General features: G+C 36.4%; 1 protein-coding gene across 2 annotated transcripts in view; it reads right to left on the bottom strand.

The window, feature by feature from the left end:
• The window catches only part of ACOT8_1 (Acyl-CoA thioesterase 8), a 51,981-nt gene extending 37,132 nt beyond the window's left edge, over positions 1-14,849 (bottom strand). The window contains exons 1-7 of one of the 2 annotated variants that reach the window (XM_051215917.1): positions 14,774-14,849; positions 14,603-14,742; positions 9,918-9,966; positions 8,311-8,373; positions 5,005-5,060; positions 4,555-4,665; positions 3,106-3,264 (exon numbers count right to left, since the gene is read on the bottom strand). In XM_051215917.1, the coding sequence (XP_051066462.1) occupies positions 3,106-3,264; positions 4,555-4,665; positions 5,005-5,060; positions 8,311-8,373; positions 9,918-9,966; positions 14,603-14,641 (477 nt within the window). In that variant the 5' untranslated portion in view covers positions 14,642-14,742; positions 14,774-14,849. Of the gene's footprint in view, positions 1-3,105; positions 3,265-4,554; positions 4,666-5,004; positions 14,743-14,773 lie in introns of both variants that reach the window. The other variant, XM_051215916.1, reaches the window with a different exon arrangement.
• Between the last annotated feature and the right edge of the window lie 1,872 nt (positions 14,850-16,721).

Genomic DNA, 16,721 nt, shown 5'->3' with positions numbered 1-16,721 from the left:
CGAGATATTTCTTATCTTTTGGTACAAAATATACTTAATCTTTAAAGATTGTACTCAACTAAATGATAGATAAAAATAATTTCTTAAAAATCCGAATCACTTATTATTATAACAACTACTGATTGAACAGTCCGATATTTAAAAGTAGTTAAAAGAAAATATATGATACCCTTCTGAATACTGTGAAAACATATTTATTGCATGAAGTGAACTTTATTAGTATTTCATAATGAAATCAAAATGTTATAATTTTGAATAACACTTATTTGAACTTGTTTTGACGAGTTTAAACAATTAAGCTACATATCATCTTCAGTATTTTAAAGTAATATTTATTATACAAAACAGAAACTCATTACTTAATTGATTTTGCAAACGAAGAATTGAGGATAAACAATAAACTACAACTTTTAATAGGTACAGTGTAGTAAGATATGAATAAGCAAATTGCTAAACTTTAGTATGCAATAAAAGAAAATAGATTATATTCGTAAAGAACTCAAGTATCGGAGTTAAAAATAATTCCAACATTTAGTTTCGCAGCTTGGTGTTTGTTTCTTCAGGAAAGTAAACGAAAACCATAATTATATCGATTAATTCATGCTCTGATAAATTTGATTTGAGTTGCGTTTACTTCATAGTATTTTTCATAATTACAATCAAAATTGTACAATTATACAATCTAGTTTAAAAAATACAACACCTCTAGTTAATTGGATCGTCGAATTTGTTGTTGACCATGGACTAGAACCGTATATGGTCAATGATTTCCATTAAATCAGATCTGCATACAATTTCGCTAAATTTTGCGCTACATAGCTTATTTTTCGGTTTTAACAAGCTTCAAATTGAAGAAGTAACAAAGACGATTTAGCGAAGACAATCGTTTTTTGATGAATTCTTTCTTGTATAAAATATGGCATCACTTAAGACGTAATTGAAAGTCTCTTACAAGTATCAGTAAAAGTTACATAGTAGACCAAGATGAAAGCAGATCATATATTACAACTTGAAGAATATTCAGATATTGTGAATGTAACGTAGTCACAAATTACTTGCGAATACCAAATATAAAAACGAAGTTATTTAACGGTCGATTGACTAATGAGTAATGTGAAAAAAATATTATGCAGGAGAGAGATAATTGTTAGTTTGATGAATATAAAGAACAGAATAATTACATGTCATAGGTCATCGCATATTATAAAGAAATAATGAAGGAATATTAAAAATAGATTCTTGCGTAGAGTATAGGAAGGATGTTGAGATCAAATTAACTAAGGGATAGAACATATTGCTATAATACACAGAAACTAGGCTGGAAACAACTGATCCCTAAACTCTGTGGTATATAAATTTTTGGATGGGATTTCCTTCAAAACATTCTGTTTGAGTCTAAGAATAGCTTTGGAGGATTTTGGTGAAGTAACATGACCAATGTTTGCGGGAACTGGCTTCAAAAATACTTTTAATAACGAAGTATGATGTTCAGAGATGCATTTCGACAGAGTTTGCAATATATAAATAACAAATGCTCGAGTTAGTCGACATGTGAATGATTCCTACAAATGCCAGCATGTTGGTCTCGAAGTTGGGCGCCAACTGAATCTTTCATCAACACTTTGTTGAAGACGTTTCCTGGTACTGATAGTAGTGTGATACTTCTGTTGTTCTCACACTTGCTGAGAACGCTCTCCTATCTTTATGAGGTATCCTTCTTTCCAGTCTGTGGGCACATGTTCTTCGTCCCAGATTTTTCTGAATAAAACGTGGAGCATATTTTGAATTACCGCTATGTCTAACTTCAGTGCTTCAGCTGGTATGTTATTTGATTCTGCCATCTCGACACTCTTCGTCTACTTGGTTACCGGGCTGCTTTTTTCGACTTATAGTCTTCAAAGGGAAGGGAAATCATACAGCTCAAAGAACACATTGCGCCGAACATCGAAGACAGACATCGAAAGAATAAACAGCACTTGATAGTAACTTTAAAGGAAAGCCCAGAACAATGTTGGTTGGGGAAACAAGACAATCATTAATAAAGAACATTCTGTTATGACGGGCGGTGCCCAAAATCCGATACTGATACACAATGTGTTATGCGCTAGCCTTCTCCCCGAACTGACTACTTGCGCGATATCACAATAGCGGACGAGAAAGTATATTGCACTACCAAATAAAATGCACGAATACTCACCAATATATACACAACTCTACCCCTTAGGAAATTAATACATTTCTTAGTCGATGAAATGAACTTGTCTTTCAGGTCACTTCTGATTGGATTACCGTATCACTTTTCCCTCCTGAAAAATAAGTCTTGCTCCTTGGATTTAATTGAAGGCGTTCAGGGAAACGTCGTCTTTTTGATGATCTTCTTGGGTTATGACCATCACTTCTTATGCGTTTATCTTGTCGTTCCAGGTTGACTGTATCAATTAAGTAATCAAACAGCAAGTTCCAGCTAGGAGGTTCTTCATCCGGAATTAGTCATCTAACGAGGATGTGGTTTACATATAGCGTCACCCATTTACTTCGAACATCAATTTTATACATGTCATCGACTTCTTCCAATGACACCCGATACCTACGCAGGCCCCAATTGTCGAAGGTTTCTTACATCCACTGGTAATCCATTACGAAACAGATGTCCAGTTCTCGTCGCCTTGAGTGCATAATTTCGCCTTCTTCTTTGTGGAAACATGCTATCAAATAAAGTCTGAACCTTACTTCTGAACATTGGCTCAGCAGGGCAGATATCCTTGAGTGAGGCTGGATTCGCGTTATTCCTGGTGATTTTCTCCATCGAGGTACTTTTGATTGGCTTACCAAATCAGATTAAGTAGTATATTATGGTTAATTCATAAGAAATGATGTTTATAACAGAAATTTCTATTCCTTTTCGTTGAACAATATGTAAACTTTACCATTATACAACGAAACTTTAAAAGAAGTAAAAAATCGAAATATTTTTACGTTGTACATAGTCGAAAACTCAGTGATTTTTCCTTTGTCAACAATCTATTCAAACAAGATGTAAAAAAGAGTAACAGTGTTTACAAGTTGACAAAATATATATATGCATTGTAAAATGTTAAAACTTACATAAGAAACGAAAAATGCAATCACGAATAAGTGGAGTAACCATGTACTCCCGTTAGGAGAACAGTGAGTTGAGTTTAAACATTTTTGCAGATTTTCAGCTATGCTAATCAAAACAGATTCATCTACATGACAAAATCTCTTCATCAAGTCTATTTGATACTAATTAAAAAATAAAAAGAGAGATATGAAGCTGTGAAAAAGGAACTTATTGAATATATAATGGCAAGGGTGGATTTCAAACAAATAAAAAGGCATTTATTCATATCGCTCATCAAATAAATCATGCTAGTATAAAAGAATATAGTAAACAATATGAGTACATTGTGTAGCTAAGCATGATAAAGGAAAGTACTCATGAAACTCACAAAAAAATGATGTCAAACGTTTTGCAAATACATCAAGGACAATATGAAATGATTTCGAAAACAGAGCTGAACTCATTCACATTAATAAAAGGCGACTAAACCAAAGACTACTTAAAAAATAATCAATCTGTAAACTACTTGGAAATTAAGATGTCTCTATAACTTCATTAATGTGACCATAAAATAAATGAGACTGTTCACAGTAAAGTAGCGCTGCTCTCATCAACAACATGGTGACTGGTATAAATGGACATTGGTTCAGCTTGGTACACTTTACACTAGGACACTGAAAGTTAGTTAATAAGACGAGAATAAGCTACAGAATTCGATTTTGAGCCACATCACTCGAGGTCTCTAAAAACTTTTTACGATCATTGTGAAAAACCGAACCAGGAAAACCAACAATCGACAGCTTGATGAATAGATGGCGCATGCTGGTTTGGACACCTCTAATGTTCTTCTAACCTACTACTAAAACCCAAACTTTGGTTTGGGCAACTTGGTAGTATCTTTGGTCGTCACAAAAGTAGGATGGCTCGAAAGCAGGAACACAAACGTGAAGTTGGTGAATAAGCTGTGTGGTCTGTAAAAAGTTAGATGATCAAGAAGTCACTTTTAGGAGAATATCTGTGAGAACTGTGAATAAAATTAAGTAGTGAACAACTATGACAAGCGCTGCTATACAAAACCAAATTACATTATAATTAGCAGTAAAAAAAATTCAGTAAAAGGGTATATATATGTAGGCAACCGAAAAAACGTATTTTTAAATAACATTGAATGCGAAAAAGACTTTTAATAGGTTCGTATCAACAGCACGACAAAAAATTAATAACCAAGGATGATGCGAAAAATCCATTAAAGTATCAAAACTATAGTTACCTTGATATAATTTTAGTCAACATATTGTGAAATGTACGATAACCAAGAACAATAAGGGACTTTACCATTTACAACTACGAATTTCATAAGAAGGATAATAATGATTTGATTTTATCGCAATAAAAATAAGGTATAACTAATAACTATCAATACTACATAGGAATATTTTTAAGAAATGAAATGTTATCAAATCTTAACTGACCTCCTGAAAATCTATATACTCTGCATTAGAAACATCGTATTCCCAATTTGGTTGACAGGTCGGGACAGAAATAAGGTCACTAAAAGCATTATTCAGTGTCTTGTAAATAGCCTATGGGAGAAACGAAAAATAGCAGAGTTAGTATTGATTTTATAAACAGCTCACGAGTTTTCTAGCTTCATACTGAAAACTATCAATAAAAGAGGTAGATTGATTTTTAGTAGGAAAAATTAAAAGAACATAAATAATCAATATTTCTGGTACAATGTTATAAGAACTATGTGCGTATAGGTACGCGTTGTGACTGGGTAGAGTTGTAAGAGACTTAAATTATCTCAAAAGAATGCCATACAACATTGATTATATATATATATATATATATATAATACAGTGAATAAATGTGGATAATAGAAGCTAAAACCAACCTACTTATAAAAGCAAATAATTTACCTCCGAGCGCTTAATACAGTCTCCATTATTTCTGTGTTTGGTAGATGTTCCAGAACCTAGTAGTGATAGAATACGTGAAGTCTAGAATGATGGGCTGAAAAAATTTGTCATCATTATTTGCATACAGAAGTACAAACTTATATTTCTATAAGATCACAGCAACCTCTTCGATTACCGTCTGTGCTGATACATTTGGAAATTTTTTTAATCTGTGTACAGATATGTTTGATAATAGTATGATTTTCTATTACTTTTAAATAGTAGAGATTTTAGACTAAGATTATTTTGCCTTACGTGGTTACACTAATCTGAATACACATTATGTGTTGTCTTGAAAAATAAACAAACATTCCTAACAAATGTCAGTCAACCAATCAGCTACAACGTACTATCAGGCACATATGTGCATCGGTCCAAGTTGCCACACCTCATTAGCACAACAAGATGAACACCAAATTCATAGAAGTAGTTAATTCAATAGTGGTAATATATAAAAGAAAGATTGCATATAAGGATATAGTACAGGAAGAAAGAATTAGTTCATGAGATTCATTCTACATTAAGGATTACAGCTAAAGGTGAATTATTTTACGTCATTCAAACGAGGATTTTACGACAAGCGATTCAGCACTTCCTTAGTTCAGAAATTTTACCACACAATGAATTTGACATAAAGAAAAATCTTTGTTTTTTTGTCTTACTATTTAGACAAAATTTATTATTTACGGGTAAAAATAAACTTACTCAATAGATCCTACTTGATAACCACACGATTCCTAATCATGGAGCAATGACTTAGTGACTAAGGGATTCGACTATCGGCTACCCAGTCGAAGGTTTGGAACCTGCTCCACTTACTTCAGTTTGGGAAACCGATTAGTATCACTGCTCCTTACATTCATAGTATGGCTTGAAGCCAAGTAGACGGATTCGTACCAAATACGGGACTTAGAAATACTGTGCAACAGAATGATTGTTTGAGAACATAAAATTGAAGTTATGAAGCTGATATTTAATTTGGCTCTTTACCCACATACCAACTAATATCAGTACAGAATAACATGGAAGTTCAATTCTATCCAAAGCTACTACATCTGGTACAAAATATCAAATGAAAAACAGTTATGATAGGCAGTGATTGCAGTGGAAAAGTTAAGAGGACGAATGGTATGGGAATTAAAAAGTAAGAGACGTACCATCCATGTATTAATCGTAGTCAGATTGAATCTGTAGGACATTAGAGCTCTTTCTCAAGGATATAATTAAACTTCGGTTTAATGTGCCTCGAGAGTTTATCGTGTTCCTTATGAACACTAGGGTCGAAAAGTTTGGGAAGTTAGTGAACTGTGATTCTTATTCTTTACTTATTTTAAATTTTACACACCCGATTCCTTGCGAAAAGTTAATAACCTGCAGTCGAAATTGAGAAATCATATTTCAGTATTCTTATTCTTGTTAGAATCAAATTACACAAACCCCTCTCAAAATGACACTTTTATCTATGTGAAATGAAACAGATAAGCCGCCAGAAGTCTCTGAAAAAAACCGACTGTAACAATACACATGGTTATTGAAAAGAAACTTGTATTATCTTTGAGTTAACTAATAATGAAAACGCTCTGAGCGTGACGATCAAAGAGGCACCAAATACATATGCGCCACACAAATCTCATTTGATATGTATGAGGGCTCTGATACTGCCCGGGTGCCCAAACCGAACCAGGTGGTTTTCTTAGGGGGCCACACCTGGAGCCTTCGACCTAAAGGTCTGATCCACAAGGCAGTGGAGTATTGTAAGAAGATACAGTCCCATGGTAGCCGGTGGCCAACAATAGGTTCATACGCCATTTGTTCCTACAGGATCTTGGAGCCCGTGTGCACCATTGGTTTAGAATCAGGGTTTTCCAACTCCCCTAAGTGGACTCTCCATGTCCACCAACCCGGTTAAAGCGTCAGACATTCGCTTTTCGTGCTCTCAATTTCGTGAACAACACCCCCGCCACGAGAAGGCAGTGAGTAGGACTTCCCTGGCAGAGGCTTTATACACATGGCCATGTGAGAGCATTTCGAGAGGGAGAGCGGACTCTTGGCCGTACCAAGGCATTTGAGCGTGACGATCACAAATTCCTGACTCCTACCAAAGTCTAGAAGGTTGGAAAGGGTTATCACTCAAGTTTATAAGTACAGATATCTGTTTCTCACAATTATAAAGTTAGTCTGACTAAAATGACTTTGAGATCGAACGGCTAGTAGTTATCTGATATGTGTATAAAGCTCGAAAATATTAGCCGTCCACTGTGGTGTATGCTACCGATTTCGATAGATCTAAGCAGTATGTGTCATCAATAGAAAGTGAAATTTCTGGCGGCAGCAGGTTAAGAATATCAAAGAAAAGAGAACGAGAACAAAGAATGAGTAGTGTGGAAACGAAAGAACAATAAAGTCTGAGACGATTGACTGGCATTTGCAAAAGGAACAGTCAAGTTTGAGACAATTGGTTGAGATTTTGCAAATTATATATTTGCTGTATGGTTCTCAGATTTTTCGAAGATGTTCTGTAATTTTATCCCCCCTTATGTTCTCGTTCACTACACACTAACCTAAATTTATTTTTAAGGCTACTAAAATACCTCAACACCAATCAGTAATCCACTTTTGTTGTTGTTATAACTCTCTTTCTTCTTACGGTTATAACCCAGCTATTCCTATTGCTTAGTATTCTCGGACACCGATTCACTCGACAAGTCCCCAAATCAGAACACGGTTGAACAGGAAAGAGATTATATTCCAAATAGCAAGTCAGAAGCACAATAGGGAAAACGTCAGTATATTTATAGTTTTTACATAAGAAGATTCCAGAGTATTCTCCAACTACCGACTAGTGCTGATTGGATAAGAATCAGCCAATCAGCGTGCACCAAAGCAATCATGCATTGAGCATGCTTTAATCTAGTCTATGTCCCGCTAACAGTTGTATACATGTGATAGGTGATCATTTGAAGCAACTCTGGTCATGGAACATTTACCAAGTAAATGTTTATATATTCAGCTATTAGTGAGCCGAAATAAATTTATGTGGAAAAACTTGATTAAGGTATATGACGACAGAAACTAACTAAAAACCGAGGAAAAGATCATTTGGATAACAATAATTCACAGAACAACATTTGGTTCGATGGATTAAAAACTTCACGGTCGGAAAATCTTGTCAGCCACGTATATTTCAAGAACGGCAAATGAATTATTCGTTATACCTCATATTACTTAGTGTTCAAATGATTAACTGTATGCGAACAAGCAACTTACATGATACTTTCTCATCTAAAATAACGCACCTCTGAACAACCTCGGTAAAACGTGCCACACCATCTATAAATTAAGGAAGCCCATGCCGAATGTAGAGAACTAAACAGAAACTTTAGTATCAAACGATTAGTTTCGAAATAAAAAAGAAGAGAATGTTGGGTTACAAATTTACTAATACTAACATTCCTTATTGAATGTTAGCTCTCATTCTACTTTGATCTGAGCCTCCAACGCATATAATATAGATTGAGTGGTCCCATTAGACAGAAATAGCTGAACTATAAAACTACCAGTGTTTACTGAAGTTAAAACTATAACCTTTTATGAGTAAAGCTCCTTTATATTTACGTTAAAATGAATCTGCCTGTTTATTTGTTCACGTAATATCATGAGCTTCGGAAGAATGGAGAGAATATTATATAAAAGAATTTCAGAACACGTCCCGAGAAATCTAATCTTGAATGGCCCTAAACTACATAGCAGTGCTGTCGGAGAACATATATTGGACATGGGCCATCCAGTAGACCTTGATATTGCCTTCCGAGTAATAAGCAGAAAGAGTAACGACAGACTTCTACGTTACGCAGAAGTGAAGACTATTCGTCGTCTAAAACCCAAATTATGTACATCTGGAGTTTCTAGGTTGGTCAGTTCACTGCTGCACTTCCCTTCCTCTATTTTTTCATTCTGTTTGCTTGTCTTCATTTATATCTAATCAAAATATTTTCATTATTTATTTTAGTAGTTTTCATTTCTTACTTATGGTTATCATAACTAGACATACTTTAACACCATATAATAAAATATTTAGTCCTTATCAATTTAGACATCGGACTCCTTCCTTTTCATATATTATAATCGTTACTGTCGTAATTATTTCATTATCGTGTTTACGGTCATTACTATCACTCTCTTCATTTTCTCTACTATAATCATGATTGCACGTGTTTCTTAGATTGCATTATGTCGTCGTCTTTTTCTCTCGTTTAATCCCTTCACCTATTTGTTATATAAATATGGGAAGTATTCATAATTATTTCTCTTCACTAGTAGAATAGAGAATTTTTTACATATTACACAGAAAATTACAGTTGTAAGACATCTCATTTATTTGTTCAAATTAATGTACATGTGGATGACTTAAGGCACACGAAATGGAATGAATTTACTTTATCACACAATGTTCGTTATTATTACTTTACAAAAGTTTATCAAGGGAAATAAATGCGTAAAAATCAGGAAAAATAAAGATATCAGACACTAGATCAAAACCAAGTGGAGATGTGCTCAAGATAAGTAATTCCGAGACAACGAAAAACACCGGTCACATATCTCAGACTTTGTGATCTAGTTAAGAACGACTACTTTTTCAAGGTAACAAAGACAAATCAACTGTTCGTTTTTCCTTAGATTTAGCAGTATTCATGCTTCTAACCATGGTAAAGGAATCAACTAATGCTTTTACTTACTACTGCATTTCCATTTGCAATCGCAATATACAGAATCGAATGTATACAACACTATTTTACGTCTAAAACTAATAATTCATAAAATAAATCAGTAGGTAACTTTGAAAGAAAATCCAGGTGTCCGAACGGAATACTAACCTGAAAGCCAGGGGTGCCCAGCAGAACTCGGTATGCAGGAACTGATACTCTGTGAATCAAATATGAATTAACTGGTAATATTAAGGAAATATATTAAATATAGTACTATCAAAGCTAACGCAAAATAAGCAAGTGTATGGTGAGATATTTGTAGGATTAGATTAAAATTGGATCTATTTGGTCAGAATTACTACTATGAAGCAAGAAACTGCACACAGAAAGTGGAAAGAGCACTAGATCTACTTTCCGTATTTCGTATATGTTATTCTAAGATGCTGTCGGAGCTGAAAAGCTATATCCTCACTATCAAGAGTAGTCGCGGATTAATTGCATCAACAGTCAGTCAGCTACAAAGTAAGACCAATCACATATATTGCATCGGACCAATTTGCCATACATCATTAGCACAACAAGATGCACACCAAATTCGTAGAGAAGCAGTTACTTCAATGTTAGTGAAAAAAAATTTCATGTAAAGATATGATACATGGGGAAAAAATTGGAACGTAGAAAGAAAGGTGAAAATGAATTTTAATCTCACGGTTTAAGGGAAGATAAATAGTGTATACACCTACGCCATTGTGATCGATTCTGAGCCATGTCACCCAGAGTTCTGACCATTGGTTACAATAGTCGTGCCGACAACAACCTAGCATTCTCCATCTACCAACATGGCTCAGATCAGAAGTTAGTGACTTTATGGACTGATGCCACGTCTTGATTTTGCCGCTTCCAACTTTTTTCCATCCATCTCCAACACTAGTTAGCATTGCATGCCGTGGTAGTCAGTGGTTAGGAATGCGTCGGTGACGATTCACAACCTTACCAACTGATTTATCTTCGTTCCGGACCCTCCCCACTCTCGGCCGTACCAGGGCATTTGGGGGCATAGTATACTCATCATTTTATTGGTATACGGATACCTCGTCTTCACCACAGGTGACGTAAGTTGGCAAAAGCTAAACGAGCTTTTCGATTCCGTGTTGAGATTTCGTTAGAAACCAACCCATTAGGGCTGATCAGACTTCCAATACAAATGAAGTTGTTGACGCGTTCGACTGCTACACTCCCTATCTTTAGTTCAGGTGTTGACGCAGTCCAGTCATGAAGCAACAATTTGCATTTACATGGGGAGAAACATATTCTCAACATCCTGACATTGTTGCTCAGTGTTACCAAAAGACTGAATTTTATCAGCGTCTTCACCAAACACGACTATGTCATGTGTGTATTCTAAGTCAATAAGTAGACACACTGGTAGGAGATCAATTCCTGAAAATTCGAACGACGAGAACGTTATTTCCAGCAGTAGGCCTATGATAAAACTAAACGAAAATTGAGGTAATGAACAGCCTTCCCGGGCACCACACGAGGTTGTGAATTCGGATGACAGTTCGTCATAAGTTCTGACTCGACTGGTAGTGTTCGAGTAAAGACCCTTCACAAGGTTTATGTATTTCTGAGGTATGCCTTTCAATGACAAACACTGCCACAGAACTTCTCGGTCTACAGAGTCAAGTACTACTTTTAAGTCAAGACAGACCACCATTATCGGATGCCGATAAGTATGCCTATGTTCTAGAATCTGACGAATGGTGAATATGTGGTCGATGCAGCCACGACCAGGTCTGAAGTCAACCTGATTTTCTCGTGCTTGAAGTTCACGAGTATTTGTTAGGCGCCCGATAATTATTTAGGGTAGTATTTAAGATATTATATTAGTTAAACTAATCCCTCTGTGGTTATCATAGGATGATTTTAACCCTTTCTTATATATTGGGACGATAAGTGATTGTGACCAGTCAGATGGGATAACGTCTAACTCCCAGATCTTAGCTAAAATATTAGTCAGCCTGATCGCAAAAGCTGGACCACCATCCTTAAAGGCCTATGGAATAATCTATCCGGACTAGCTGCTCTTCCTCGTTTCAGATTCGCTATAGCTTTCTGAAATTCAATTATAGTCGGGGAGGGGTCTATTTCAATTTCCCATTCAGGCTTTTTTGAAATGGTGGGTAGCTGTAGAGTAGTTGAAGGCCAGCTTAACTATTTCTTCAAGTGTTCCGACCATCGTTCTAAACGTCTGGGCTGAGAGCAGATAAGAATGGCGTCTTTTTCCGAGATTCTCTCGCTTATAATTGGCTTCCTAATTTAGGTTTCTTTTATTAGTCTGTAGAGCTATCTTGTGTTACCTACAGTTGTCACCTTTTCCATCTCTTTTGCTTTCGTTGCTCACAACTGCTCACGATCGCTTCGTAGACTTTTGGCTAACCTAGACCTCATTTATTTTCGGTCATCATTGTGTTCGGAGCTTGATGGAATTAGTTTGGGAGTCTATCAGTACAATAAATGTTGCAGAAATCCACTGGTTTTTCGTAAACTTTTGCTTCAAATAGCTAGTGGATGTCGCCACTGTTTCCACAGCTGCTCGTATCTTTACAAGCAATATTTTAGTCAACCTCATTTCCGAAATTGCCTAAGTGACTTCAGTTTATGGAATTTACTTTTGGCTTTCCCGTCACTGAGCTCAACTCTAATGGATCTTCTTAATGTATGTGTGTTTCGGAGACACAACATACATCAATGGTACGAGATTCTAGGCTCTAAGCCAAGGAGGCCTGCTGGCCGATTTGACATAGGGTTCAAATGTGTACTTTGGAGAGAGAATTCAGTAGACCTGGGAGAGTACTTCGCGCACTAGAATCGTTGGTCATGGTGACACTTGAGGAGGAAGTTTAGGGTTGGTAGTCGGGGTAGGAGGAATAATAGGAATTGAATAGGGAAATTGATAGTGAATACAGTGATCGTAAGTGCTGTTAGAGGTATGAGAGTGGTTTTCACTTCCCGGTTACCCACACCGTGGAATGGTTTTTCTAGAGGTACCTGAAAAAGATGCTGCATTAGAGGTGGTCTTAGCGACCTGAAAGCGTGATCATAGTGCCCAAGAGACTACTCGAGGTCAATCACACACGACTTTTTCGTGAGTAGTTTTCGTGTTAGCTCCGTACTTGTTGAGACCTTACCGCCGGAGACGAATATTCGTGCAACAAGGCGATGTGTGCATTTTTAGGGTAGGCCTATTCTAACTCACACTTCCTTTGAGGGAAGGCAGCATCGCTGTTATGCTGGTCGTCTGAGGGAAACACCTTACTGCCGTCACACCTCTGTACAGTCAGCAGTACGACTACGCCTTCGGACCTTCAGTTTTCTGCTTTGTATCTTAATGTTTTTCAACCATCCTATCTGGCATGGTAGGACCTTGAGGAGAGGTTGTTCCAGCCAGTATAACCCGACTGGTTCGTCACGACGAGCAAGCCCGACCACCATATCATCATCAACAGGAAAATACGATATGATTCATTATGAAAACGTAAACATATTTATCAGTGACTACTTCGCAAAATAAAATGTATCCATTCAAAATACAGCTTAGTAGCAAAAAGGTGCTAGTTTGTGTAACAGGCACTACAAAAAGTTCCCTTGCCAAGAATTTCATCTACCTAACGCACACTAAGTAGAAGCGGTAGAAAACGTTGAGGTATTGTCACTATTGTATTAATTAAAGATTAATGTCGAGCTATCATGAATTTATTCAACAAAAACTTCATATGCTTTTCGTCTATTAATAACAGCGAAATGCAAAAATCAACCATGGCTGCGAACAACCAGGGAGAAGATAATACTTATATTGCAAAGATCAACACGTGCAACTGAATAATTGGTAATGCTAAACTTTGTTATTCATATCGTATTTGTAGTCATAGGTTTTCACTTCAGAAGCAACTTGTTATTGATAAAATAACTACTGATACAAAAAATATCGACGACTAAAAACCGGTTTCGGTGACATTGTTGCAGACTAAAGAATAAAACTTAGCATAGGAAATTTTCCCTTACCGAAATGATATACAAGCATGTTTGATACAAAATGTTACTAAAATCCAAATGAACTTATTCTCCAGGAGCTTGGGCATGAGCCACACTCCTAATGTGAGGGCTAATGATACTACCCACGTACCCAAACCGAAACAGGAATGGCCGGGTTCGAGCTTGTAACTTACTGGCTGAAAGTCGAGGGCTTTAATCACTGAATTAAAGTTCCGTAAAGTTGTTATTAATTAGTGATTAGCTTAAGCATAGACATCAGTCTACACAGATACGTTACTTTCTTGCATAAAGCAGCAAAAATTGTCTTAAAACATTGCGAAACCAGGTGCAAGAAATATATTGTATTGTACATAACACAATGAAGCGAGTTACATGGATCAATAGCTAAACAGTCTACGGCATATAACCTAATTTACACAAAAAAGCAATACAATCAGTGGTATGACAGTTGCAGAAATATAGAGACGAAAAAAAGTTTCGTAACAGGTCTAAGTATAAAAAAATCAATTTACGTTATAGTTGACACCAAGTAAGGGATAGGACTGTGGTAAAACTTGGAATACAGTAATTTTGGTATCTTTATTTGTCGACATTCTTTGCTTCTCAAAGGCCACTTTAATTTTGACACCCACTGTAGTATGAAATCGCGAGTTTTACAAGTGCGGTTTAGTGCCAATTTGTTGCAAAAACCCACTTTGAAACCCGGTGTTTACTCATGTAAACATTTTAAAAGCAAAAATGGAGAATATTATGTAGCGAGAAAGCTGCATCTATAGTAAAGTGAAATTACAAATCACCTTTGGCATATTGGTTTTGACTGGCATGAAATGTATCATTCATAACATTTGATGAGATTAAATGGTGACAACTAGTGTAAACAAGATCCAAATACAGGCCAGTACAGGACAACAGGCAATATGATTTATATCCTAAAATTCTACTGAGTAATGCATAGTAATCAAACATACCGGCCCAACCAAACGTACACGGAAAAAGGTATTGTCGTACCTCAAGGTCATACAATTCGGTTTGTTCAATAATGGCGGTATACCATAGTCACCATGGCCTCGACATAAAATGCTTTATACAGTTGCCGACTGATATCACACATGATAAAAAGACATTTGATTCTAAAGATACTGTTTCATCGAGCAAATATAGTCGGCATCGCTATTCAGAAACAGGAATTACACAACATGTTCCTATTCACATCATGTTTATTATATTCTCGCTTGTCCGAACATATCACTGATTCATTTCGTATATAAATAAGACTGTAGTAATATGGACGCATTGTTATAACTTAACCTTTATCAGCCTACTCTTAATGAGTAAAGTGATGCAAATCAATCTGCTTTCAAATAGAAAAAAAGTACTTTGGATTCTACCGTTAACATGCATTATAGAGTAGTGTTCATTTTGGAACAAAGGTGATAAGTCTGTTTTTAGATTGTACGTCTGACTGACCGTATTTCAAGATCACTGCTATTAAACAATTTCCAAAGTGTTAACATCGACAGCTGGATAACTAATGGCCTGTGTTTTTACTTCGCAGGAAAACAGCAGTATACCGTCCTGACAGTGGAGTATTGTACGTTTCAACTAATACGGTATTACGCTTATATTACGCTTTGTTCAGGTTGTAATGAATTACCTTATTGTTAACTAATTTTCATGAACATGTTAGTATATCACAGTTGTATAAATTCTTCTTTGCTTAAAATCATGTAATTCGTTTATTGAGTTATTCCATATTTTCGACTAAGGCCCTTACTACATGAGTGAGCCCTCACAGATCTCCATACAAACTGTTTTGTCGTCAGAATTATGGTACTACAGAACAATCTACGGAGAGCGGTACTAAAAGCACCTTCTACCATGTCCCTAAAAAGCGAGCTGGACGTTCACTTTAGTTTCACATTCATTTCCACAGTCGACGCGTGACTTTTTTAGTCCTTTAGAAACATAAGAACGACTGTAGCTTAACGTTATCAATGTGAATGGAAAACTGGTGTAAATATTGTCTTATATTTCACTGTTATTGAAAATATTCCTGAGTTAATTTGTATATCCGATGCTTTGATTTATCAGGTTGACCATCATAAGAAATCCACGAAATGTGAGTGTCTTAGCATATGGTTCACATGTAATAAGTAAAATTAAGGAGAAATACGCTTCACGTTTCTGTTATTTTCTTGAATAACTTACAGGCGCGGGTCCATGTATACATTACCAAAGAAAACAGAACGTTGCACCCCTCGCCTTCCTGCAACCGATTCCAGAAATCATAGGGTGTCATAGTAGTAGAAGTATGGACACGCGTAAGGCATATCCGAGTCGTCTCTGCCCATGGTCTTTCGGCCTTCTTCCATGACCAAAACATACGGACATACATTACAGATAGACACACGTTACATACTGATAGCGGTTTTCCTTCTTCTCAATTCTAAGCTTGCTTTCACCCACGACGTCATTTGTAAAACTCATCTAATAGTGCTATGTATCATATTTTCAACAACAACCCCTCGAATGTCTTGGTGTTGATGAGGGTGGGAAGAGTCCGTTCTCACTCTCCAAATGCTCTCACATAGCCACACTCATACAACCACTGCCAGGAAAGTCCTACTCACTGTGGGGGTGTTGTCTGTGAAACTGAGAGGATGAAAAGTGAATTTCCACTGCTTTAACCGCGTTAGTGGATATGGGGGATCCATCTAAGAGAGTTGGAATATTCTGATTGCGGACCAATGGTGCACATGGGCTCCAGGATCCCAAGTAAACAAATGGCGAATGAACCGGCTACAATGGGACTGCGTCTCGAAGGTTCGGTGCGTGGTCCCCTAAGAAAATCACATGCTTCAGTTTGGGCACTCGTGCAGTAGCCCAGCCCCACACAAATAGAATAATTTATGGGAA

This window comes from Schistosoma haematobium, chromosome 4 (genome assembly GCF_000699445.3).
Source record: "Schistosoma haematobium chromosome 4, whole genome shotgun sequence".
NCBI lineage: Eukaryota > Metazoa > Platyhelminthes > Trematoda > Strigeidida > Schistosomatidae > Schistosoma > Schistosoma haematobium.
This window is presented reverse-complemented; position numbering and strand designations above follow the sequence as displayed.